A 26,064-nucleotide genomic window follows, 5' to 3' on the forward strand; every position below is an offset into this window, starting at 1 on the left:
CGATCGTGCCTTACAGCAGCTGATGAAGCTTCTAGACTCGCAGCCCGTACCGCAGCCTCCAAAAAATAGCGGAAATCTCATTAGCAGCACTCAATTTCTGCACGCTGGGCTCCGCGCGGCCACTCTCCCGCAGCCCCTGGGGATGCAGCCTGGCTGTCCCACCACCCTGCTCCCCCCGTCCCCGTCCCCGTCCCCGCACCGCCCCCGTCCCCGCACCGCCCGCGGCGGGACCGCCCGGCCCGGGGCGCCGCGGGAGCGGCCGCAGCAACAGGTGGGGCTGAGCAGGATCGCGGCCGAACCGCACCGGCACCGGCACCGGCACCGGCACCGCACCTACAGCCCGAGCGAAGCACAGCCGCCCTGGCCGAGCCGGTAAGCGACCCCCGGGCTCCGGGGCAGCGGGGGCGGTGGGGGTCGGCGGTGCTGCGCGGAGGAGTCCCGGGTCGCCGGCCCGCGGGCAGGGCAGGAGGCGGGCAGAGCATCATCCCCGCACACCCCCGGGGTCCGGGGAGGCTGCGACTCCTGAGAGCCCCCCGGAGCCCTTCCACGCGGTGAGAACCGGCAGCGCATAACGGGTCCGTGTTCCCCCGGAGAGACGGAGCTGGCAGAGCCCGGTAAATTTTGCAGGGCCAGAGGGATTCCCGGGAAGCCCAACTTCATCTCCCCGGCAGAATCCACTGCTGTGGGGAGGGCTGCGGGCAAAGCTGCAGACAGCGTCCTTCAGGTATGAGCATACCTCGGGTATGAGCATCCCTCAGGTGTGAGCATCCCTCCGTGGTACCCCGAGCATGGGCACACCTGAGGGATGCTGCTGTTACCAGGGGAATGCCATTAGCAGAAGGATTCTGATACCAGAGGGACAACAACTTGGTGCCCATAATGACATCACATGGGACATTTAATTCCCATGAGAAAGGTTCCCTTGGCCTCCCAGACCTCCCCTCCATGAGGATCTCTTCTCCCAGGCTGCCCAAGGTAGGAGGAGGGACATGAGCAGCACCAAAGGCAGAGGAAAGGTGTCCCATCTGCTTCATCTCCTGCCTTGCCCCTTTCAGCACTGGGGTGTCCTTTGGGGCTCCTACATCACCCCTTGTACTGTGCTAGGTAGTGGCTCCTCCCTCCACCTCCCACCCCCAGAGTCGAGCTATCAAACCACACTCTTTGTTTACTTTAAAAAACAAACTCACCTCCAAACACTTCTTTGGTGAAACTCTTGCAAACCTGGCTTTTACCAGCTCACAGACCAGAAGGGAAGGGAAAGGAAAGCAAAAGAGCTCCACATCTTGTTATTTAAAACCCTGGTGGTGATTAAATCAGTCTGATGATCCTTAGAGTCTGACTCATCATTTTTTTTAAACACTCAGGGTTGGTGAGATAGGAATTTACTGCTGCTGCTCTCCAGCAGCAAAGTACTGCCTCCCCCCTGGAAACTGGCAGCAGGATGGGGCAGAGGCTCCGGGCCCATCTCCACACTCCATCCTGCAGTTCCCTTTGTCTACCTGGGCGGTCTCTGCAGAGACAGGGGTAGGGGAGCTAGGGTTTCTATTTCTAATTAATCCAAATTAAGCTGTCCTGGAAAAGACAGCCAACGTCACTCCACCCTCGTTCTCCAGTCTCATGAGCCCAGCCTCTCACCCCTTTGCCAGGGCACATCACACATGAGCCATACCCGGTTTTCCAGGAAATAACGCCGTGTCACATCCCCTCCACCCACAGCTTCCCTTCAGCCATGGGAGAGGCCTCGCAGGAACGCCGAGGGGCCGTCCTGCTGCCCAGGAGCTGCTGCCACGCCCGGGGAGCTGCCAGCGGCCATGCTGAGCTGGCTGCCTGCAAGATGACCCTCACCACCACCGCCACCACGCCAGCCACCAGCGTGGCCCAGGCTTTCTTCTGCCTCCTGCTCTGCATCCCCTGGGGCAGCTCCTGCCCCCCCAGCTGCCAGTGCACGCAGCGAGCAGGGGCCAAGGCTGTCCTCTGCAGCTCCCAGCACCTGGAGGAGATCCCCAAGGACATCCCCAGAGATGTGGTGTTCCTCAAGCTGGATGCCAACAGCATAACCAGGATCCCCAGCAATGCCTTCAGGCACCTCTCCCACCTGGAGGAAATTGACCTCTCCAGGAACGCCATTGAGAAGATCGACAGGGCAGCTTTCAAAGGGGTGGCAGCTGGGCTGCGGAGCCTCGACCTCTCCAGCAACCGCATCCGCAGCATTCCCAAGGAGGCCCTGCTGGCACTCAACGCCAAGCTCCGGCTGGCCAACAACCCCTGGCACTGCGAGTGCGCCTTGCAGGAGGTGCTGTGGGAGGCACGGCTGGACCTCGACTCCGTCCAGGACATCACCTGCCACACGGCCCCGCGGGAGGAGTACGTGGGCAAGCCGCTGCTGCAGGTCCTGGATGCTGGCGTCAACTTCTGCAGCGTGCGGCAGAGGACCACGGACGTGGCCATGTTCGTCACCATGTTCGGCTGGTTCGCCATGGTCATCGTCTACGTCATCTGCTACGTGCGGCACAACCGGGAGGACTCCTGCAGGCACGGGGACTACCTGAGGTCACTGCCGAGCGCCCAGGCCCCTGCAGAGACCACCAGCACCGCCCTGTAGCGCAGGGCTGGGCTGCCAGCTTCAGGCTTCTTCGCAGGGAGCCGGTGGCCACCTGGTGGGCATCAAAGCTTCTCGGTGGGGCTCTCCAGTGCTTTCTTCAGCCAAGTGCCACCGATCTCCCCTCCCCAGCGACGCTGGACTGAGCGTGAGCAAACGACACGGGGGAGGGATGCCAGGGACACCCTATGTGGGCCTGTCCAGGTGACCAGGTTCTGGGGACAAACAGCCCCAGCCAGACCCTCTTTCCCTACCAGAGCTGGGCTCACAGGGAATGCAGCCCCCGTCACATGCTTGTGGCTGGGGAGAGAGCAAGTCCCTGGCAGGGAGAGATGGGTTGTGGGACCAGGAGGTCCCTGGGGTGCAGAGGGTCACTGCAAAGGGGTCACCCCATCTTGGCTCCAGTGGGGTATCAGCCTTGCCAAGGGCAGGACATCCTCCCCAAGGCCCTCGGTACCTTGGCATCCTCTGCCTGCCTCCAGCAATTTGGGGGAAACTCCAAAACCTCTGTTTCCTCAATAAAGGCCTGCACTTAGGAAAAGCCCTGAGGGTTTGTGCTGTGCTGGGAGATGACTGTCCATGGAGGGTGGTGGTGCTCGTGGTGCTTGGGGGCTTATCCTAATTCAATCTCTCCCAAAGCAGACCAACCTAAATTCAATGTACCAGTAGAACTCCCATTAGGTGCCATCCCCCCCCACCCTCAGCTAGGGACCAGCTGCCCAAATACATCTGGTCTTGTCGTATCTTGCCCTTCCTCGGGGCTGAATTAGAGTTGTTGCTCACAGCTCAGTGATGGAAGCAAATCAAATTCTCCCTTTTCTCACAAGGGAGAAATGGTCCTTCCTGTCAGAGCCAGCTGCAGCTGCACTGAACAGGGAGAGGAGCGAGGGATGCAGAGGCTCACCCTGTAGGTCTGGACCCTGCAAAGGCTCAGGCTGTGACCCCCAGCCCTTCTTGATGGGGCTGGCACCTGCAGAGTACTCCCCAGTGCCAGGGTGGGTGGCCCAGCTCAGCAGGAAACCTGGCTCTGGGGAAGGCTGAGAGGTGCTCTGGGACATTCAGGTGAGGCAGTGGGTCCTGGGTGGGGGGAACAGAGGGGCACCCCCTCACCCCAGCACACTCCTGTCCTCAGGGCCACCTCATCCTCACTGGGCTACCTATGGCCATGGACATTCAGGGGTGACTTGCTGGGTGAAGGGATGCCTTTGCCATGGGCAGAGCAGCTGGGTTACCCACGTGGGAGAAAGGCTGGGTGCACACAGTTTATTAGAGCTCTGGTTAAGCAAAAGAGTCCCCCAGCAAAGATGAGGAAAAGGAAAGAGGCCACAGTTTCACCTGAAGCAGGTTTGGGTTTTTCCCCATTCCCATGGTAGCTGGCTGGGTCCAAAAGCAAAGCAGGTTTTCTCAGGGGTCCCTAACCCCATGCTAAGGTGCATGGACCAGCAAGGACCAGCACTGGCCCTCGAACACACCAACAGGTCTGTACAACACACACAACACTTATTCAGGGAGGCCCAACCCAGCCATGGCAGAGTGGGAGGGTGGGCAGGCACCTGTGGCAGTGGCACGAAGGTGACATGAAGAGTGGCTGCAATAGTCCTCAGGAACATCACAGCCCCAGGCAGACAGAGCTAAGCCTGGACCCGCTTTTTTCTGCTATTTCTCCCGTTTACTCCCCTCTGCCATGCACCCATCCCAGCAGCTTGTGCTCTGCTCTGTCTCTTCCTTCCCTGGCTTTGTGCAAGCTTTGGCCACAGCTACTAGCAGCTCTGGGTCCCTCCTGGGGACTGGAAATTGCCAAGCATCATGGTCCTGGTAAGCCAGGGGATGCACCTGGCCTCCAGGAACCTTGGGTAGGACATGGCTCTGGAGCATGGTGGCAGAGCTTTCCCAGGAGAAACAACCCCTGGACAAGGCGGCAGGGAGCCTGGAGCTCCCTCCTCCTCCTCCTCCCTTCCTGCAGAGTGTACAGCCAGCCACTGCCCAGCTGATGCTGCAGCCATTCCTGGGCTCTGTGGTCCATCTTCACCTGGCTGCCCAGCTTGTCCTGGTCCTGGCGATGAGCTGAGCGTGTCTCAGCTGCCTCAGGTGGTTTTCAGCTTGAGCACCTTGGAAAGCGGCTCCTTGGCGCTGGAGTAGAACAGGTAGGAGCCCTCAGCAGTGTGAAACGCCTCCCAGTCTCTACAGCCGACCGTGGGGAGGTGGTGGGCTGCCACGAAGCCTTCGTAGCCTTGCCACCTGCACAGGGAAGGCAGTTAGCTCCTGGGGCGTGAGGTGGGCACCTGGGAAGGGCAGGGAAGCTGAGCCATGGGGCTGCCATCTCCCATCTCCCTGCTGTGGTTCAGGGTGGGATGGCCCTCACTGGGGCTTCCCATTCCTGCCTGAAAACAGGGAACACTCCTCCTGAAAACAAGGAACCACCCTCCCCATCCTCTCTGGGCAGTTGCACCAGGTTGTGCCCATGCAGGGTCATTCCTGCTGGGAGCAGCCCCCGAGCCCCATTCCTGCCCTCTGCTGTACCTGTAGATGATGCTGTTAACGGAGAAGGTGAAGCCATCGAAGGAGTTCGCTACCACCAGGAAAGAGTCGTCTCCCACTGAGAAGAACTCCCAGTCCAGGGCACTGGGGATGAAATGAGCAGAGGGGCAGGTGAGATGACCCCTGTGTGGCCAGCTGAAGGAGGAACTGTGTGTCCACCCCACTCCAATCTCTGACACCCTGAGGACACACAGAAAACCCTGCTCTTCCCAGGCTACTCCTGAAAGAAATCCACCCTTATTCCCAAATCTAGGCCCTTCTACCAGCTTCCACTGGGATTTGGTGCCAAGGAGCCATCACCCATCACCCTGCCCACCAGTCTCAGTCCCTAGGAATGTGAAGCCTGCAGGAACCTTCCAGGAAACAAGCAAGTGTAGTTTTAAACTGAAAGAGGAGAGGCCCTGGCACAAGTTGCCCAGAGCAGCTGTGGCTAATCCCATCCCTGGAAGTGTCCAAGGCCAGGTTGGATGGGGCTTAGAGCAACCTGGGATAGTGGAAGGTGTCCCTGCCTATGGCAGGGGGTGGAATGAGATGGGTTTTAAGGTCTCTTCCCACCCAAACCATTCTGGGATTCTATGAGACCTTTGGGTTGCTCAGGGGGAGGACACAGACCAAGGAGCACCCTGATTCCTTGCACAGGTACCTGTAGGTGAGAAGGTCCTGGAATTTAACAAACATCTGGGCTGTGATGTTCAGCTCATAGATGGAGGAGTTGATGGCATAGAAGTTGGAGGGTGCTGGTGTCCCACTGTCATAGCTGTGGCTGTTGGCAACAGCCAGAAAGACTCTGTCCCCAATGTGAAAAACCTCCCAGTCAGCTGCACCAAATGTCTGTGGAGAAGGAGGCCATGAGAAGATGGATGTGGCTGCCCTGCCCAAACACAGAGGGGGGACTGAGGAGCAGTGTCCAAGCCTTACCAGGATAGACTGGAAGAGCTGGAAAGAGCCACTGAGCCAGATGTAGATGTGTGAGTGGATCTTAGTGGACGTGCCATTGAATGTGTTAGCTACAGCCAGGAAGGAATATGGTCCAATGGTGAAGAATTCCCAGTCGTAGGCTCCAGAGGTAGGAATGGTCTGGTTGGTTTCAAACAGCCCTGTCCTGGGGTTCCACCTGTATATCACGCTGTCTATGTTGTGGTTGTTCCCTGGAGGAGACAGATGTGCACCATGAGGGAAAGCAATTCCTGCTTTGTGGAGGAAACAAGACCCCAAAACAGGCTCAGTTACATGAATATTTACCAGCAGGTCATGAGGCTGTTTGCAAGTAACCTGATGCTCCCCAAGAAGTAGCCAAAGAGATTCTACAGCCTCCATCCCTACCTAAAGGCCCCCTCCATCCCCACCTAGTGTCTCTATTCCTACAGCCTCCATCCCATGGAACACACCAACAGCTTATCCCAAGTGCACAGCAGCAGCTTTGTGGCAGCCCTGGCAAAGGAGGGACAGGCAGGGGCTTTACCCCCACACAAGCAGCACTCCAGAGGCTCTCTGCCAGCATCCCAGGGTGGACAAGCCCTGCTGGCTGTCCCACAGGGTGGCCCTGTGTAGCAGGGCCAGTCCCAGCTGTGTCCCTATGCCACAGCACATGTCACAGTTGAGACAGCCATGATACACAGAGTATCACCACACAATTTCAGAAAGCTTCAACTCATACAGACTCACACCACTCCAGAGGGCTTCAAGCCTCTGTCCTTCTTGTTCTTCAGCCCAGCCTTTTATCCCCTCATGTTGATGCACGGCACCTGTGTGCCCTCTGTTCCCTTGGTGGTTGCTCAGTGCACCTGGGCACTCCATGACTCACTGCTGTCAGTGCTGCTCACCTGCTTCTCACAGCTGTGCCCACTGGGGATGAGACCCAGCCTCATCCCAGTCACCACAAACTGTGTGCCTACATCCCTAAGCTCCTGACATTTGGGGCTTCCCCCCTACCCTAAAGCACATGCTCCATCCAGCTCCTGGGCTCTGCTCAAGCATCTCCACCTCATGCCTGTGTGGGACCCAGCAGGCTTTAAATCCTCATTGCAACAGGGACTTGGGTGAAGAAAGGCTGCAGGAAGAGTGGGAATGGCCACATGGATGTGGCAGCTCCTCAGGGACTGAACCTCCAGTCCCCTCTAAGGGAAACATCCCCTGTTTGGCTTGGCCATGATGGTCTCAGCCCCTGTGTGATGTGCATGACTGGCAAACTGCCACAAGGGTAGGTCTCATCCAAACTGGCCCTGATGGAGTCCAGCAGGTGACACGGGGACTTTCCAGCCCAGCCCACAGGTGCCAGGGAACCTGCCAGCCTCAGCCAGCCCTGATGGCAGGGAAGGAGCCACTGGCCATCATCTGAACCCAGCTGGGAGCATCCCAGAGAGCCAGGGCTGCGCTGTCAACCAAGGGGTGCACATCCCAGCCCAGAACAACTCCCTGGGGAGGGGAATGAGGCTGGATCATGTCTAAAGAGTATCCATGGAGGGATGTCAGCTGGCTTTCACTCAGTTTCCTGCGTGCCCACAAGGCCGAGGATCTGGCTTCACAAAAGGCTCAAACCCGTGGTACTACCACCACGTAGTATTGGGGATAAAAATGAAAAGAAGCAGAAAGATTCAGCACAGACACCATCCCCACTCCTGTCCTTGTCCCCTGCGGTCTGAAACCCAGAGAGTGACTATGTCAGCCACTTCCCCAAAAGCTTTTCTCTCCTCTCAAGGCTTCAGGTGTCCTGGGGGACCCCAGGCTGGCAGCTGTGTGCTCACCTCCCCTGCACTCCGTTCCACCTGCCAGGGCCCCAGACACCACCCTGCAGGGAGCACTGAGGGCTGGCTACCTTCTCTGTGGTTGACCACAGCGAGGAAAGCCTCTCCCTCGATGACAAAGGCCTCCCAGTCCCTGGCGCTGTGCGTGGCGATCCGCTGGTGCGTGATGAACTTCGCTTTCCTGCGGCTCCACTTGAATATTACAGAGAACTCCTGACCCCTCTCATTCTGCTCAAAATTCGCCACTGCCAGGAAGATCTGGAAAAGGAAAAGCCAGGATGGCTTGGTTTTCTCCTCTCAAAGGAGCATGGGCAAGAAAATGCAGGGGGAAGTGGGATGGAGAGCAAGGGATGGAGGTGGCTGGTGTGGGACATGATGGCCCTGGCTGGGATCCTTGAGCTGTCCCCAAGCAACACAAAGTGGGGACAGGGACCCAGTGGCCTGTGGGGGTCCTTGTGCATGGCAGGGGCACAACTGGCAGCCAGGAGCTCTTAGACAAGGAGAGGGAGAGCTGACATGTCTGCACTCATGTCCTCCAGCCCCAGGAATGGGGAGCTTGGACATGAAATACACTGGGGAAGGAGGGAGGTTCAGCTGAAAAACCCTCCTGTAAGCAAAGGTGGTTCAAACAAAATAGGCAGGTATGATAATGTTAACAATGACAATAATGATAACAATTCCCTGAGACAAAACATTTTCCATACCAAGAAACCCCTGTGAAAGTGTAAGAGACAAGAGTGGTGCAGCAGAGATGCCCAAGTGCAAGGCAGGGAGCACATCCAAGCTCTGTCCTGCTGGCTCTGTGCCACTCCAGTGTCCTTCAGACGGAGCAGCAGAGATTATGCCCCAGTTTGGGCCACGAAGAGGCACAGGGCCACAGCCCACAAAGAGGAAGGAGTCAGTGGGGCTGTCTCTTGCCTCCTGGCCTGTACAGGACCAGAGCTTTGTTCAGCCAAGGAGTAGCTATCCCCAAGGACAGGGCTGTGCTGGGCTGTCCCCCCACAAAAGGTGAATCCCCAGCTCTGCTCTCTCTGCAAGCTCCAGTCCAGGGAGCCCCTTTGGGACATCTCCAGAAACAGCTTCAGTTGGAAGAGAAACGCCCTGGGGACAAAGCCAGAATGGGTCACGACAGAGGGGGAACAATCCCAGCTTCCCTGGGAGCCCTGCACAGAGCTGGCTCTCAGCAGATGGCTTTCCTGGGCTTCCTCCAAAGCAATAAGTAGCTTCCCAGGGAGAGGAACCAGGCAAATCCTCTGCTCAAGCCCCAAGGCAGATTGCCCAGGAGAGAAGAGGTAGCTCTGAGTGCTGGAATAATTTCAAAGCAAGAGAGTTTAAAAATGCAGCAGGTTGGGCTCAGTGGGTCTCGAGAGGGAACTGCAGGCCCTGATGGCTCTTTAAGACCACGGCAGATCTCTGAGATGCAGTTACCTACACTCTCTAAACCACACCCAAGACTCCGGGCTCCAGAGAATCCAGTGTTGGGCAACTGCAGTTTAATGTACTGAAACATGGGGGCACCTTCCTGGCAGACTCACCTTCTTCCCAATGGTGAAATACTTCCAGGACTGAGCTTGGTAGGTGGGGATGTTCTGGTAGTGCACAAACTTCCCGTCAGTCCACCTGTAGATGGCTGATCCCGGGGGTGTGAGCCGGTTGGCCATGGCTGCAAACAGTCCCACCCTCGGGATGGTGAAGACCTCAATGCCCATTGTCTCCGAGTTGGTCACCAGGTTCTGGTATTCCTCCACGTAGTCCAGCCTGTGTTGGACTGGGAGCCCAGAAAAAAAGAGGGATGAGGTTAAAACCAGGTGAGTTTTAGCTGGAGAGGGGCCCCACGAGGGCTGGCTCAGTGGCACCTGCTGCTGTGCAGAGCTCAGTGGGGCAAATGAAGGTCCTGGTGCCACTGGGGGGGAAGGGCCAAACCAAGGGGTGGTAAGAGGCTGACTGCAGCACATCCAGCCCCATCCAGCCCTGCTGTTCCCCAGCAGAGAGCAGAGCTGTGTCCTCTGGGAGCAGGAAAGAGCCCCATGGCATGGATTTTGAGGTTAGGGAAGACTAAGATGGAATTCATGGCAGAAATTGGAGCAGAAACCTCCAGAGTGGCCCCGATGGCAGATGGATGGGCACTGGAAGGGACAAATGGCAGAAGGGGCAGTGCTGGTGGCACCAAGGGGCACAGGTCAGTAAGACCCCAGCATGAGCTCTCCTTGGGGAAACAAGGACACTGTGCCAATCCTGATGACTTCCAGAGGCAGGGAAGGATGGGGGTCCAGTCACTGCTAGCTGCTGTGGGGAACAAATGGCTCATCCAAACCCACCCTGTGGTATCAGAAGAAAAATTCTGGGAGAGGAGGGAAGGGAAGGGAAGGACAGTTCAGTTAGGGACATATCCCATCCTCCATGTCCTCTCCAGGGATCCTGGGAATACAGCCTGGAGTGAGTGAGAGAGTGCCAGTGGATGAAATCCATGTCATTATTGAAGAACACCCATCCAACCCAGGCACTGGTTGCCTTTCCCACCTTGGTACTCCCACTGTTTTCCTTACAAAGTGTCCCACCAGAGCCTGGATGACACTGAGACCTGTGTCTGCCACCCTCCCAATCACCCCCAGTATTTCTGGCAGCTGATGTGTCTCTTTGTTTTCCCTTATCCATCCCACAAATGCTTCAGCACTGGGGCAGCACCCCAACACCCTGAGCACGGCTCTCCGTGGGGTGAGCTCTCCTGCTCAGACAGGTCAGGAGCTCATCCTGCCCAGAAAATTCCCAGGAGGGACAGATAATTTGGAGAAGGTGGAGGGACCACAGAGGCACTTGAATCCAGAGGTGCTCTGGAAGCGTCATGGGCACCGAGAGCAAAGCAAAGCCTGGCCAAGCAGAGGAGAGACAGGGCGACACCCCAGCCCCTCACTGCTGCTGATTCCTATCCCAAAGTGGTCTCCAGGGCAAATCTCAGCTCCTGCTCTGCTGCAAGGGTCTCCTTCTCTCCCCAAGAGTGCCAGAACCTCCCCAGGGATACCTTCCAGCATGGAGACCCAGGTGCTGCCGTTGCAGAGGTACAGCCCTCGCCGGGAGGCGTTGAACCAGAACTGAGCCTTCTCCTGCTTGGAGCAGCGTGGCCGAGCCCCCAGGGTCACCTTCATGTCAGCCTCTGGGCATGGAGAGGAGCCAGGCAGGAGCCTCTTAGTGCACACAGTGGAGGAGCAGAGAGGCGGGAGGGACAAATGTCCTGGCCTCATCCTGATGATGGGCATTAGGCAGTGGGGAAAATGGAATTCCAGCACAAATCTGGGAAGCCACAGACTGGAGCAACCCTGTGTGGGACCACTGACAGCCCAGGGACCCAGGCAGGGCCACCCTGTCTATTCAGAGAGATTTTGGACAGGGATCCCACCACACACATTGAGAAACAGAGAGTGCTGAGAACATCCTCCTCCCCTCTGCTCCTGCTTTATTCCCAGCCCCATGCAAAGGCTCACAGAGGTGGAGGGGGCCAACAGAGCCCGTGCCGTGGGGGCACTGACCGTAGGGGTATTTGAGCACCTCGTTGCTCACTGGCCTTGCAGGGACATCCTGGAGGACACTGGGGACAGAGAGCGTTGCTACTTTGAAGTTCACGGCGTGGCATATCCGGGAGGTGGCATCAGCTCCTGGCAGCAGGACAAGCTGTCTCAGCAAGCCCTGGGAAAGTGGGAGCAGAGGGATGGAGACCAAGTCCCACAAGATCACAGAACGGGAACTGCAGGCAATCCGTGCCTTGGATTTCCTGCCTGACTTCTGCTTGTTGCCCGCCCTCCTGGGATGCAGAAGTGTCCATGAGATTCATGCTTATCTGTCAGGCCCCAGATGCCCAGCTGGGGCAATCTAACAGCTGATGTCAGGGGAGCATTGGCACGGGGCTTGGAGCAGCTGCCTTGCAGCGCCTCCACATGGGAAGGACACACAGCCACCTCTGCCTCCTGTGGTGTGGCCCAAGCCCTGCCAGCGTAGGGGACTGAGAGAGGGCTGTGGGTCATCCCACAGCCAGCCACGAGCAGCCCTGAGCCCACCTGGGCACCCCGGGACAACCCACACCACAGGGCACCTACCGTGAACACGCCTTTCCTCCTCCGCCTGTTGCCCAGGTAGAAGCTGGCTCTCCTCACCGACAGCGAGGCTGGAAACGGTGTCTCCACCACCCTGGGGATGGGCAGACAAGAGGTTTCACCGAAGAGGACAATTTCACAGCATCTACTGGTGGCCGGAGGAGATGCTGGTGGAGGAACATCACCCTGCCCACCCTGCCGAGCCTCCCAGCGCTGCCCCAACCTACACATCCTTGGGGACGCTGCAGTCCACTGTCAAGGAGAAGGACTGCCCGGAGACAGCCAGGATGAGCGTGTGCCACTGGTTGTCGGAGAGGGACACGTTGGCGAAGGTGACGCGGGTCTGCCAGCCGCCGGCGCGCTCCTGGCTCCAGAAGAGGAAGTGCAGCTTGTCGGGGGCGTAGCGCAGCCCCACCAAGACGCTGGGGCTCTCCTCCACCATCACCGTGAAGATGTACTCGTTCCTCTGCGGGAGGGCACGGGCTGGCACCTGCGGGGCCGCGCCGGGGCCGCGCCGTGCCCGGCCGGCCGCGCTTACCTTGGCGGGGCGGCGGAGCGCCCGCAGCGTGACGATGATGGAGAACTCCTCGGGGAAGCGGTCGCAGTGGATGAAGAGCCGCGAGGCGGGGAAGCCCAGGGCGCGGGGCCGCGAGGCGGACAGCTGGAAGCCGCGCACCCCCTGCACCTGGAAGACCCGCATGCCGCGGGCCAGCCCCCCGGCCGGCACCGCCTCCGAGAGGATGTCCAGCGGGCGCAGGTCTGTGCCAAGAGACAGCGCAGTGATGTATCCCGCCCTGTCCCGCTGTGGGATGGGGGTACCCCGGCGCTGGCTGAGCAGCAGGATGGGCTGGCGTGCCGCAGTAACCTGCCGGCCTTTGCCCGGAGTCTGCCCCGAGGGCCAGAGGCAAGATTTGCCGTTCAGACACGAGGTTGGCATCTCCATCGCCACAGCAGGAACACCAAGTGTGCATCTCGCTGATGCAGCTCTGAATGCTGACACTGGAGCTGGGACCTGCCAGCAGCTCCCTCGGGATCTGCTGGCACCAGCAGTCGGAGCCAGGAGAGCAGGCAGGGATCCGGTACCACAGACTTGCTCTCAGGGCAGCCACCCGTCCCCATGTCTGTCCACAGGGCAGTGGGGACAGCTCCACCCCAGCTCCAGTCCCGTTCAGGCTCTCCCAACCCAGCCCTAATTGCACACACGCACACACACTCTCCCAGCAGGCACCAAAACCACTCATTATAAATAATTACCCTCTCCCCAGAGAAGAGAACGCTGTGCCCAGCCCCAGGGCATCGCCCGGTGAGAGCACAGAGAACCAGAAAGTGCCACCCCACGGAACTCTGCCAGCTCCAACATCTCGGCACAGGAAGGGCTGGAGCAGCTGTGGGGACTTCTCCGACCTTCCTGGCCTTGGACCCTCCTGGTTTTATTTTTGAATGCTCTTCTGACAGAGAAGGGAGATGGTGCCCAAGAGATGAAGCAGCACTTGGCTACACTAAAACATCCCTGATTCCGTCCCACCCCGCTGAGACCTGGCTTTTAGCTCCAATTTGTTCTAATAAATCCGGGCTGCTGGGGCACAGCGGGAGGGCTGGGAAGGAGGGAGCTGCGAGCGAGGTTGGGCTGTGTGTCTGAATCCAAACCAGCTGGAGAAGGGAAGCGCTTCCTCCAGACACGCCTGCCAGCCCAGCTCCAGGTGGGCAGAGCAAGGAGGAATCTGCACATGTGGCTCCATCCAGACCAGAGCAGGGAGATGGGTGAGGACCTTCCCACCCTGGCAGCTCTGTGTGCCCCCTGCCCGCCCCACTGCTGGTTTAAGCTGTTATTAAAGCAAAGTCTTGGTGGGGGAGTTTTAACTGGAATTGCTTATTTCAGAAATGTGTAACTCGGGCAACGGCCAGTTCCTGTTTTTCCCCGCAAAAAGTACAAGCTGAACTCAGACTTGGATTTGCAGAGGGGTTTAGGAGCCCCCAGTTGCCCCTGAGGTAGTGAGGATGAGATGAGGGAGAGCTCAGCTGGGGCTGGAAGTTGTGGGCCAGGAAGGGGCCAAGCCCTAAGACCAAACCCAAATGCCTAAATCCAAAGATCTGCCTCCCACATCCATCACTGCTCAGGCTGGCAGAGCAGCTGGGGTGCTCCAGCCCAGCTTGGGCAGCACAGGTGGTGCCAGGGGGCCTCGTGCTGGGGTCCCCAGGATGATGCTGGGCCCTCGGCACCCCCAGGATCCCTCCAGCCAAGGCTGCTTGGGGAGAGCAGGGACATTCCCAGAGAGATTGGAGTACCGCAGTGGGCAGAAACTCTCCAATCTCTCCCTGGTTTTCTTCTCACATCACCTGGGCTGTAACAAAAAGCAAATACAATTGCCATCAAACTGGGACAAGCCCTTAGCACACAGACTTGGGCACAAGCGGCCCCAAAAACTGAGCTCAGGCTTCGCTGCCCACACAGCACAGGCGTGGGGATGGGACGGCAGAGGCAGGGCTCGGGGATCCCCTTTGGCTCGGGAAGTGACACTGGAGCTGCCGGCTCCCGGCCGGGGACGGTGGGACGGAAACTTTTGCTGCCGGGAGGGTGGGGGTTGTGCCTGTCAGAGCACAGAAGAGTCCGGGCAGGAGGGACTTTCCAGGGGGACTTCACGGCTCTCTTCTCCTTCTTCCAGTCCTTCCCCAGCCCTCCCCTGTGCCTCCAGCAGAACCTGGGACAACGCCTGTGCAACAGGGACAGACACAGCTCTCCCCACAGCTCCCAGAGGGCTGGTTGCTCCCTCCTTGGCACTGTGGGGGCTGCAGGCACAGGAATGACCCCACACCCTGCCACCATCCATGGGTGCTGGCAGCCTGCAGCCCCCGAGGCGTCATTGTCACTCGGTGCACTTGAGTGGACACTGAGCACTGAAACACTGGGGCTGGGCTGCCAGCGAGAGGCTGACCCACGCGGGGCAGAGCACACCTCCTGGGGTTTGCCCGGCAGCGTGGGAGCATCCCAGCCGCGGGAGCAGAGCGGTTTCCCAGCAGGTGAACACCTGCCCCCGGTGCTGCCCGCCGCCCTCCGCTCCTACCTGTGCAGTGCTGCCACGTCCTGCCTGCCCGGATGAAGCCCCCGCCGCTGGCCCAGCGGAGCAGAACGACCCAGAGCAGCAGTGGCGCCGACATCGGGGGCCTGCCCTGGGGGGTCCATCCACCGGGACCCCCCCGCTGGCCGCTCCTCCCCGCCCCGGCCGGCGCTGCTCGGCTCAGCGCCCCGGGGGCTCTCGCATGCTCTGCAGTGGGATCCCCCGGAGCCCCCGGCTCCGCTCCGTCCTCCCCGGGGCCGTGTCACGCCAGGCTGCTGAAGCCCGGCTCTCTGCCCATGCTTTGCGTGGGCATCGCCCCCGGGGGCACGGCCGGGGGGCTGGCGGGGGGCTCCCGGGGCGGCCGCCGAGGCAGTGCCGGCTGCAGCCTGCACACAGACATTTAAATGAGAGGTCGGTGGTGGGAGAGGAGGAGTCCCGGCTCCTCCGAGAGCTTTTATCTTTTGCCCAACCCTCTGGAAGGCGGCTTTGGGGAGGGATTTTTTTTTTTAATAATTATTTTTTTGCTTGCTTTCTTTGCTTCCTTTCATTTTTGGTGATTAATTTTCCTGGGCTCACGTGGGAGTAGGTGAGAGATTCACCCCTGCCTAGAGAGAACTGGGTGGGAACCCTCCTGCCCCTAAATGCATTGGTTTTCAGCTTGTATTGGATGAGAGACCCTCTGACCCCTCTGGACCACTCCACCGCGGCCAGATCCCAAAACCTGCGTATTTCTCCCCCAGTATTGTCCCAGGCAGGTGATGCACACCCCATGCCCCAGGCAAGGCTCCATCCCAAGGGCCAGCCACCAGACCCAGCCCTGCCACAAAAATGCCACCGATTCAGAAAGCCTCCAGGTTCTGCTGTTCCAAGGGAAGCATCAGCAGTGGGAAAGCTCCCTGCACACAGTGAGCTCCGCTGGGCTCCACCAGCCGCAGAACGAGTCTCTTCCATTCCCCAAACAATTGAAACAGGCTCCCACCCCCCTCGTCCCCACAGCCTTCCTGCAAGGCGAGCGCTAGAATAGAAAGCGGATGGTGAGGACCAAACGCCAAAAACTGTGTCGCAAACTGGGGGTTTTGTCAGCGAGGAAGAGCCAGAGCTGGACCCGCAGCCATGTTTGCTGTCAGTCTGTCCTCACCCCGAAATCGGCTGTGCTGGGACTGAGAGTGCAGCCCAAGGAGTGCAACCCATGGTGGAGTGCAGCACCATGCCCACACCTTGGTCCCAAATCCCAAGAGGAGCTGTTCTGAGCCCCATGAAGCCCAAGACACCGGAACATTGGTGCCTCTGTCTCAGAGCCTGGAGAGTGGCTGTGTGCCTGTCCAATAGCCCGAGCAGGGCTGCATGGAGCTTCCCCCTCCTAACAGCCTCCCTTTGGGCATCCCCCAAATTAGGGTTCTACCCGGATCGCGCTTAAACAGAGCTTAACCTCTCTGCACGAGGTGAGGCACTGCTGTCTCCTCATCCTCATCCTCATCCTCATGCTAGGGATGTTGTCCAGTGGCACAGCCATAACCAAACCTGGGGGTCCCAAATGGTAGGTGGGGGTCCTGAATGGCACCTGGGAGTTCCAAATGGCAGCTGGCAGCCCTGAATGGCAGCTGCTGGAGGTGAACACAAGGGATGCAGGAGGACAAACGATCCCATCTCTCCTGACAGGCGCAGTACCTCCCGATACTCCTCGCAGCCTTGAGGACACCCACCAGGACTGGGACTGGGAGCAGTCACCTCACTGGAACCCCAGGCCATGGGAAGATGGAGACTGGTGTTCCCAGCACGTCTGGCAGAGAGGTGGTGCATTGGAGGGGAGGCTCCCGTCAGGTTGGAACTGGGGAAGGCATCACAAACAAGAATCAGAGCCATCACATTTCCCAGGGCTGCACACATGTGTCAAGTTAAGCGTGGCTTTGGGAGCTGGCAGAACTGCCCTGAGCAGGGGATGGATTTGGGGAAGGCTCCTGCTGAGGCTCTGCAAGGGTCCAGGGAGGGAGGGAAAGTCCCAGCAGAGACTCCGAGTCCATTGGTTTTCCAAAGCGGATGCAGCTACCTTTCAGTGCTTTCTTGGCCAAAAAAAAAATTAGTGGGGACATCTTCAGAGCCAAGGACATGGCTGTGGGTGCCCCCTCGAGACACAGGGAGATCTGTGGACTTCTAGGCAAGAGGTGGAGGGACTGAAGCCCCCCACCGATGAGCACAGAGGACACGGTGGGCTCTGGCTGCTGTTCAGCCACGTTAATGAACAGTCTCCAGGTGAGGACAGGGACGTTGCAGGTCCTCAAGGTTTTCCCCTTCACTGGGCTAGGGATGCTGGCGTGGCAGAAGATGGTGGAGTGGCTTGGCTAGTGGCCGGCGCTTTCCTCCCTGTCTGGGGAACTGAGCTGTGATGTGAAGTAAGGACAGGGACACATCGCTCCCCGCTGTCACATTGGGTCCAGGACCTGCTCCGTGTCCCCAGGACAGTAGGAAGTGGTCTGCAAAATAGCTCCTAAGCACACAGGCACACATTCCTGTGTGCAGAAGCAAACACGAGGGGATGAAATAAAAGAGACAAACAGTGAGACGTTTGCCTAATTCGCATGGGGCGTAAATAAAACCATGTGGTGGCTCCGAACAAAATGATCCCTGGATTTTCACCAGAAAGGTTTGGCCATCCCTGGGTTAGGAAAGGTTGAGAAACCCATCTGTAGGCAATCCATTGCAAGCAGAGCTTTCACGCGGGGGACGGCGCAAGGAGGGCACCTCATCAACGCCAGGGACCGGCTGGACCCTGCACACGGGGGAATGTTCCTGCTCTTCCAAGGATGTAACTCTTTCCTTATTATTTGCAGACACAAAGCTGTGTTTCAGGGCTTCATGCCTTATTCATTTCAGTCTTTATTCCTGACATCTGTATGTAATCAGAGCATCCTTTAGGTTGGAAAATAAGTCCGTCAAGTATTTTTCCCTGAAACGCAGCGCAGGCATCAGCAAGGGCAAAGCTTTGAGGGACCCCATAAGTAACTGATGGACAAATGCCCATCCCATGGTGTCCCCAACTTTTGTCTACTCTCCTGTCTGCACCAGCAGGGCCAGCAGGGCCTGCCACACTCACATCCACGGAGATAGAGCTGGAGGTCAGTGATGAGTACGTGGAGTTGGTCTCACCTGTGTGAGCAGCAGGGTGGACATCAGCCCTTTGGTATCGGTTATGAAGGGGATGAGGGGGAATTGTTCTCAGAGTGACATCCCAGATCACAGTTCCCCAAACCACAGTTTGGGTTCAAAAACTGGAACAACTTCCCCAGGATGGTAGGATGAGGTCTCCATCCTCAGCCACTTCCAAGGCTCCTCCCTTGTCACCTCTGCCCTTTCTCCTAGGCTGAAAATTTTCCCTGTGTTTCCTGGAGCAGCTTCAGCTCCCTGAGTCCAACCCACCATCATAAAGCAGAGTTCTGGCAAGAGATGTCCACACCAGGGAACCTGTCAGCATTGTACAGAAGCACAAATGTCTTTAACCCCAACACCTTTCAAAAGCTGAATTCCCAGAAGTTTTGGAGAGGTTCTGCCAGGAAAAGTTTTGTGAAAGACTGGGAGGATTGCAAAAGGCACCGTTTTTAGGAAAACCACCAAAAAAAAAAAAAGCACAAAGCTACCCCAACACAGCAATTCCTGCTGCCAGCTTCCCAGCATGGAGCTGCCTTTGGGAGCAATCCCTGCCAGGCGGTGGCCAGCCACCAGCATCGCTCGTGTCCCAGAGCCCTCCATGGCCCCACACCCACTGCCAGCCTCAGGGAATGAAGGAGCCGGGAGCCCCCAGCCAGCTTTGGCCATGGCAGCAGGCAGTGGGTTGCAGCCCATGTGCCTGCCCAGGCAGCCAGGAGGAAGCTGAGCATCCTGCCCTGCATTTGGAGGACACATGGCAGCTGAGCTGGCAGGCTCTGAAAGGGCTCCAGACAGCAGACACTTAACTTTCACCAGGACAAGGGAAGACAGACTTTGAGACCACGCTTCCACACCGGAGCTGTTTCAGACGGGGCTGTGCAGCACCCACAGCTGCATCTCCCCTCATTTCGCCCTGCATGCAACCAATAGCTCTTCACTATTGCCTGTCCTTGTTGATGGTGTTGTTTTAATTTTTGTCACATTCCCACAGTGTGCCCAAACCTGTTGAAGAAGCTGAGCCACCTCTCCACAGCCACACGATCCCCAGACTCACCACTTTCCAGTAAGGCAGCTCTGTATGGATGGACAGCGTCCAACCCAGGCAACCGTGAGCATGCCGACTGTGGGAACAGTGCTCTGGGTATTTTCTGTAGATCTCAGGTCTACACGGAAGCAAAAGAGCGGGACAGGGGCTTACAGGTCACTTGGTGGTGGTGCAGGAGATCCAGGAGCTCTGTCTGGACCCTGTGTTCCACCTGCACTGGGAAAATTCTGCTTGGCTTGGGGCTCAGCTGAGATCTCTCCACAAAGGGAATAACAGCGTTCCAGAGGCCAAAGGGAAGGAGGCAACATTCATGCTCCATGCTCACTGCCTGTGCTTTAATCTCCTTCAGCGACTTCAGCAATCTCCTTCTTGTCCCAACACCCCGGGGCTGTGCAGAGCAGCTGGGGATTTGGAAACACCTGAGCTTTCCTGCATCAGGATCAGCAGCTCACCAGGCTGAACATGCACACCCAGGGACTCTGTGTGGGAAACTGTCAGCTTGGCCAAACAAACCCCATGCCAAGTGCTCTGTGCTGACTGTTGCCCAGAGATGTTGTGGACTCTCCATCCCTGAAAATGTTCAAGGCCAGGTTGGACAGGATTGGAGCAACCTGGGCTAGTGGAAGGTGGATTGGAGTCAGACGAGCTTTGATATCGCTTCCAACACAAACCACTTGGGGATTCTGATTCTATGATCTCTCTCCGTAGGCTGCCTTGGAGTAACACCTGAGCCCCAGGGCTGGCTCTGGCATGGGGAGAGGAATCTCCCTTGGCAGTGCAGGGGGAAACCCTCCTCCGCCTTTGCTTGTAGCGCTTTGATCTGGACAGTGACCCCACACACCAGCTCCCAACAGGCAGATGGTGGTAAGCAGCACAAAGAGCCACAGCAAGGAAACCCAGGGATTTTCCCCCACGTGCTTGGGCCCATTGAGGACTGGCAGGAATAGAAAATGGGAAGCACAGTGCTGCTTGGGCCGAAATGATCCCATGGCTCCCAGGTTAGGGACCAGTCAGCAACTTCTCTGCCACAAGTCCACCTCAGACCTCCTGGCCCGGGAAAGTGTGGGCACCACAAGCCCCAGTTCTGGCAGCAAATCTGGGCTGAGATCATGGGCTGAGGTCCCCGCAGCAAACAGCAGCTCTGGCATCATTTTGCTCTGCAGCCGTAAGAAAGCCTCCTGCCCCCAGACACAGAGAATCACCGGCCAATTGTATCGCTCACTCGTATGCCAATGTCAAACTTTAATTATTCCAGGAGCGATGATCCAGCTCGGGAGGAGCCGGCAGGCGGCAGGCTCGGCGGGCTGCCCGGGTGCCAAGGCGGCAGCGCAGGCAGGCCACGCTCGCTCTGCCCACCCGCCGGCAGCCGAGCGCGGCTCCATCTCCTCCGACATCCGGGAAGGAAAGGGAACAAAGGCAGAGAACAATTCCTATTGTTTTCCATGACTTTCTTCAGGGCAGCTCTTCCAGCGCAGTGCTGCTGCCCAGTCACTCCGGCTGCAGCACCGCGGCCCCCAGCGCTCGGAGCGGGGCAGATGCCGGTGGGGACGTGGCTCCCGTGCCGAGGTGCCTGCCATCAACCCTCGGAGCCTGCCCTCCACTAGCACAGACAGAGACAGCATTGTCGGCAGGGTTATCCACTCACAGCTCCTCTCCTACTCCACAGCACCGCTGGGCAATCCTGAGATGCTCAGGCATGGGAATATGGCAGCGCTGGGTTAATGGTTTGTCTCCATGATCTTAGAGGTCTTTTCCAACTAAACGATTCTGTGATGACACTCAGATTCCTGTAACCAGCCAAGGCACAACGCCTGTGGTGGGGAAGGGGCGAGCTCAACACAGGCTCAAAGTGAAGGAGATCACCCTGATCACTTCTGTGGGTCTCCAAGGGGGAACAGAAGCATCTACAGAAGAATCATAGAATGGTTTGGGTTGAAAGGGACCTTAAAGCTCATCCAGTCCCACCCCCTGCCATGGGCAGGGACACCTTCCACTATCCCAGGTTGCTCCAAGCCCCATTCAACCTGGCCTTGGACACTTCCAGGGATGGAGAAGCCACAGCTTCTTCTCTGAGCAAAGAAGGCATCTACTGTGTGAGAGAGAATTCGACCTACGAGTCTTGTTGGATGGTGATGAATGGACAAAAAAAATCAAATGCCCCCTGGTCACTGACTGGGTGTTCCAGGGACAGATGCTGAAAGTTTCAAATTCTAAGTGAGGCTGGATGGGGACACTTTGGACAAGTGGCTTCTCCAATAATACTGATGTTTTTGTAAAGCCACACTTCATATGGAGCCTTAGGAGCTTCCTACAGCCCAAAAACCCCAGGCCTCCCACCAAGGCCATGCCTAGCCTCCAAGCAGAAGATCCCATGTCAAACCAGGATCTGGCCAAGGACAAAGCTCAACTTCTAACTGCCTCTCCAGACAAAGTGAGTTTGAAAACACCTGGACTCCAGCCTGCCTGTCTGCCATCCTCTTCCATTGCAAGAACTGGTGAGAAAAGCCGAGCTCTGGCTGAGCGAGGCCCCTCTGGAGCCACCCTCACAGCAAGCCTATTAGATACCAAGGAAAGATCTCCAACCCCAGAGGTTTTTGCTTCAGAACAAGTTCACCTGATCCAATCCACTCAATATTTCACCATTTTCTAGCTCCCAGAAGGATGAATGGCAAGGGGAAGTGAGGCATCCCTGGGGATGAGCTCTGCTGTTCATTTTCAGCTTGGAGACCTGGGCATGTCTCTAACACACCTGTCTCACAGAGGGAGATCCCCCAGCACCTGACCTGCTGACCAGGCTTGGAGGGATCTGACTGGGATTGGATCTGACCAGATGTCTGAGGGGTCTTCCTCTGACTGGCAGAAGAGGGATCCTGGTGAAGCACCACACCAGGAGAGGAGTCTGTGTGAGCCCATGCCAGGCAGACTTAGCAGAGAAATCCTGATTCATTCAACCATGCCAGCCCAATTGGGTTCAATCTGCCAAATTATTTTGGCATGGGGAAAACTGTTTTGGGCCCAAACTTCCATCCCAGCTGTGGGTGGAGAGCCTCCCCCTGCTGGGCCCTGCACCCAAGCGCGTGGGTGCCCCCCACCCCCTGCGTGTTGCATCCTGCATTTCTGCTGTTTTGAACCCACCTCCCGTGTCACCCCACACCCCTGGCTGCAGCAGGAGCATTGGCCTCCACTCCTCAGTGAGCTCTGGCCCAGGACAGCCCTTCCTGGCCACCCCCTGCAGTCCCTCCAGCCAGGGACACCCAGCTCTGGTCAGAGCTGTGACAGAGCCACAGCCTCATCCCCCACTCAGGACACCCCACGCACGGAGGAAGGGGACTCAGGCCAAGACTTGGCTCATCTCCCCCACACCCTTCAGGGACATGATCAGACAGACCCGCTCCCAAATCCCTCAGAGAGCTCACACACACGCTGCTCACAGCAGCAGCTCCCCTGTAATAACCCAGGGGCCGTGGCACTGCCATTAATTATCTATTAACATACCCCATCATCTTACCTCCTGCCCAGTCCCCTCTCAGGGGGTGTGAGCCACCTTCAGAAGCCGCCTGGCTGGTTCTCCCGGGGCTCTTACACCACCTGCCCAGGGAGAAGACCCATGGGAGCAGGCTGGGATAGGCAGGAAGATCACCAGGACTGGAAGGCACAGACCTCCCAGCCATCCCAACTCCCGTGGGGCCATGAGAGCACCAAGCAGGAGCACCAGATGTTAGATGGCTTGAACAATTCCCTCCTCAGAGATGGGTTTCACCCCTGCAGCACCAGGGAGCCTGGCACAGCACTTTTGGTGCCCAAGACATCAGGTGGCACCTGGCAGCAGGAGAGGGGACATCAGGAGCCCTCGCAGTCCCACACCCAAGACACTCCCAGTATCAGCAGCACAGCTGGCACTGGGAAGGGACATTTCAGATCAGCGCTGCTTCTCCTTTCCATTCTCACAGGGGTAAAACACACCGAGCATCCTCACCAAGTCACAACTTCAGGAAGACACCAAGGCACAGAGCTTCCCTGTTGCATCCATCCCAATGCAGAACACCACCTTCCATTCAAGATATCACCCCAGAAAGGCAAAAAAAAAGCTGGCAGGGAGCCCGGGGCTGGCTCTGCCCCCGAGCTGCAGCCGTTTCATGTGGCTCCAACGCCTCTCACACTTTCAAAGGCACACCAACCCAGTTAATGGATGTCTCACAGCCCACTGTGTGTGTTCTGACACAGCCCCTCTGCCAAGGAGAAACAACAGTGAGCGTGTGTGGATGTGTGTATATACAAAGGCTTTACAGAGGATGTTGCTTGCATTTTTACAGCTTTGTTGAAGGGTTTGGTTGGGGTTCTTTTTTAATATAAAAGCCTAAAGCAAATACAATCCAGAGAAAAGGGTTTTTAAAAAAATCTTTAATACTTTACCTACATGCATAACACCTGTAGAGCTCTGACACTCCCCAAGGAACGTTTTATAGTAAGTGTTTCAGGCTGGAAAAAGACAGCTGCTCAGAAAAACATTGCTACTGGCCAGTACTGCACATCATGCCAACATGAGTGTTCATTCAGGGACACAATTAAAGTCTTTCAGAGAACTCTATCCCAGGAGCTACACACCAGCTTTACAAGCTTTAACCTTCAGGTGTTCCCCACCTGCAGTAAGGTGTCTGTGCCATGAGACCCTCTCAGCTGGTCACAGCAGGAGCCCACACACCTCCACTGTGTGAGCTCAACCCTCCTGCTTTATGCAAGGTTGCAGTTTGTTGCAGAATAATGAAGTTTTCGTTCTTTTCGGCAACTAGAAACAGGGAATCTAACATGCCAACCAAACTGCCACCTTTAAACCTTCCATAGAATCCCAGAATGGTGTGGGTTGGAAGGGACTTAAGGCTCATCCCATTCCAGCCCCTGCCATGGGCAGGGACACCTTCCACTAGCCCAGGTTGCTCCAAGCCCTGGCCTTGGACATTTCCAGGGATGGTGCAGCCACAGCTCCTGTGGGCAGCCTGTGCCAGGCCTAACCACCCTCACAGGGAACAATTCCTTCCTAAACGAACACAATTAACCATGAATTTCTTTTGACAAACACAAATGCTCACCCACTGGCTTCAGCTCAGTTAACAACCACCAGCTAGGACACTTCTCACCTCGACACCAAGTTTCAGTCCTCTGAGGTGAATTTCTGCCTACATTTTGTCACCTTTAAGACTGAGAGGTAGATATGGTCACTAGGTGGCTTCAAATGCCCATCAGCAAGACCACTGCATGTCAGTCACATAAAAAGGAAGGTTTTTTTACTTTTGAACAGAGATTTGAGGACTATGGGAACTCTGAGTAGGAACTGGGCATCCAAGAAACCTGCTTGAGTGGAAGTTGTCCCTGTCCATGGCAGGGGGCTGGAACTAGATGGTCTTTAAGATCTGTTCCCAACCAAACCATTCAGTGATTCTATCATCTACGTGTCCTCCTCAAATCCAAGTGCTGATACCAGCACATTCTGAATGAATTCACCTGTTGCATGTTCACAAGAACCTCCTAGGCCAGACACATGGAGATAATGACATTTGTAAGGAGCAAACTACACCACATCTGCCCACCATCAGATTTTTACAGTTTTCTCTGAATTACCAAGCCCCTGCATTAGAGACAAGACACTTGCCTGGAAAGTCCATGCAATCATGTCAGCTCTTTCACTCCTAAAGTATGGCATGTTTTAACTGGGATAGAATGAACCCTTCCACTCCTTTGGAGCAAGTCTCTTGGCTGTGTGGTTACTCATATACAACACCCACTGCAATACATTTGTGTACAACTATAAAAGGAGAAAATATAAGCACTTTATTTTCAGTATACAGACTAAATCCCACCATAAAATCAAGATAATGAGCAAGCACACATGAATAAAACACTCAGCACTTAAGCAAACCCCACTTTTGCCATGTCTGTGTTTCTGCAGTGGCTCCTGCAGCTCTCCAGTGTTGCTCCCGAAGGTGGCTGCAGTACTCCCATGAGAAATCCTCCCTCTACTCCAAAAAACACTCCCAAGTTTGCATGAAGTGCTACAATTTCCTGTATGCCTTGAAATACTAGTTAGGTAAAACACTATTTCATCATCTCTGCTCCCAAGCTATGTCCAGTCCCACTTCCACCCTGACATCAAAGCCACAATTACTTCTACAAGGAGGTAAAATCAGCAGTTTGTAGCAATACAACTCTTCAGAGGTGCACAACGATGGCAAAGTATCATCTGCAGCACAGACAGCAGGACAGAAATGCTGAACAGTTGTACCACACACATGCACACGATCACCTCTGTAAAGCTTTCTTCATCGTGTGACTCCTTCCACATCACACTTTTTCACATTAAAAAAAAACAGCCCTTGTCAAATTTAGCCCATTTAAAGCTGCCAACAAAATTGGATCCCATGTGCTATCAATGGGCATGTTATTGCTTGTAGTAAATTGGAGAAATTTGGACCTACACATGAGATTGGCTTGCAAAGCAGAAAGGTTAGCAGAGGCCCCTCAGCAGTTTTGGGAACTGACCAGCTGGTTTCTCCTGCACCCTTCACACTGGCTACAACACTGCAAATGTCCAAAGCACACGTCGTACAATCCTGGAGCAAACAGCCCATCTTCTCTGGCTCCTATTTAATACACAAGAGCACTCAGTGCAGAGTGTCACAGGTTATTTTTGTAAGTCCATCATGCTCACCTTGGCTTGTTCACCTGAAAATGGGTGATGGGGCTGTAATGGCAAAGCAGTGCCAAATCCTCTCAACACTCACGTGCCACCAGAGCAAGCTGATATTCTTGCAGAGCTATGAAGATGCCCAGCAGAGCAAACACATCCTCACTGGACTTTCCA

At 56.6% G+C, this 26,064-nt stretch overlaps 2 protein-coding genes across 2 annotated transcripts; one reads left to right on the forward strand and one right to left on the reverse strand.

Moving 5' to 3' along the window:
• The first annotated feature begins 1,590 nt into the window (after positions 1-1,590).
• Positions 1,591-2,763, forward strand: LRRC3 (leucine rich repeat containing 3). The gene has a single exon (XM_068200069.1). It carries the CDS (start codon positions 1,730-1,732, stop codon positions 2,600-2,602), a length of 873 nt encoding a protein of 290 aa, XP_068056170.1. The 5' UTR covers positions 1,591-1,729; the 3' UTR covers positions 2,603-2,763.
• Positions 2,764-3,847: 1,084 nt separating this feature from the next.
• TSPEAR (thrombospondin type laminin G domain and EAR repeats) lies at positions 3,848-15,137 on the reverse strand. Its single transcript, XM_068201199.1, has 12 exons — positions 15,029-15,137; positions 12,505-12,725; positions 12,194-12,432; positions 11,970-12,060; positions 11,406-11,562; positions 10,901-11,032; positions 9,417-9,649; positions 7,953-8,139; positions 6,056-6,285; positions 5,781-5,968; positions 5,120-5,221; positions 3,848-4,837 (listed from the first exon to the last, which is right to left on the reverse strand). Exons 1-12 carry the CDS (start codon positions 15,120-15,122, stop codon positions 4,684-4,686), a joined length of 2,028 nt encoding a protein of 675 aa, XP_068057300.1. The 5' UTR covers positions 15,123-15,137; the 3' UTR covers positions 3,848-4,683.
• Between the last annotated feature and the right edge of the window lie 10,927 nt (positions 15,138-26,064).

Source organism: Anomalospiza imberbis, chromosome 10, assembly GCF_031753505.1.
Source record: "Anomalospiza imberbis isolate Cuckoo-Finch-1a 21T00152 chromosome 10, ASM3175350v1, whole genome shotgun sequence".
Classification (NCBI taxonomy): Eukaryota; Metazoa; Chordata; class Aves; order Passeriformes; family Viduidae; genus Anomalospiza; species Anomalospiza imberbis.

Excerpts from the sequence above, each read along its gene's own strand:
- LRRC3 (XM_068200069.1), top strand. The coding sequence starts at position 1,730 with ATGGGAGAGGCCTCGCAGGAACGCCGAGGGGCCGTCCTGCTGCCCAGG.
- TSPEAR (XM_068201199.1), bottom strand. The coding sequence starts at position 15,122 with ATGTCGGCGCCACTGCTGCTCTGGGTCGTTCTGCTCCGCTGGGCCAGC. Across the intron at positions 12,433-12,504 it reads CGCTCCGCCGCCCCGCCAAG|AGGAACGAGTACATCTTCAC; the intron begins GTAAGCGCGGCC and ends GCCCTCCCGCAG. Across the intron at positions 4,838-5,119 it reads GTTAACAGCATCATCTACAG|GTGGCAAGGCTACGAAGGCT; the intron begins GTACAGCAGAGG and ends TTCCCTGTGCAG.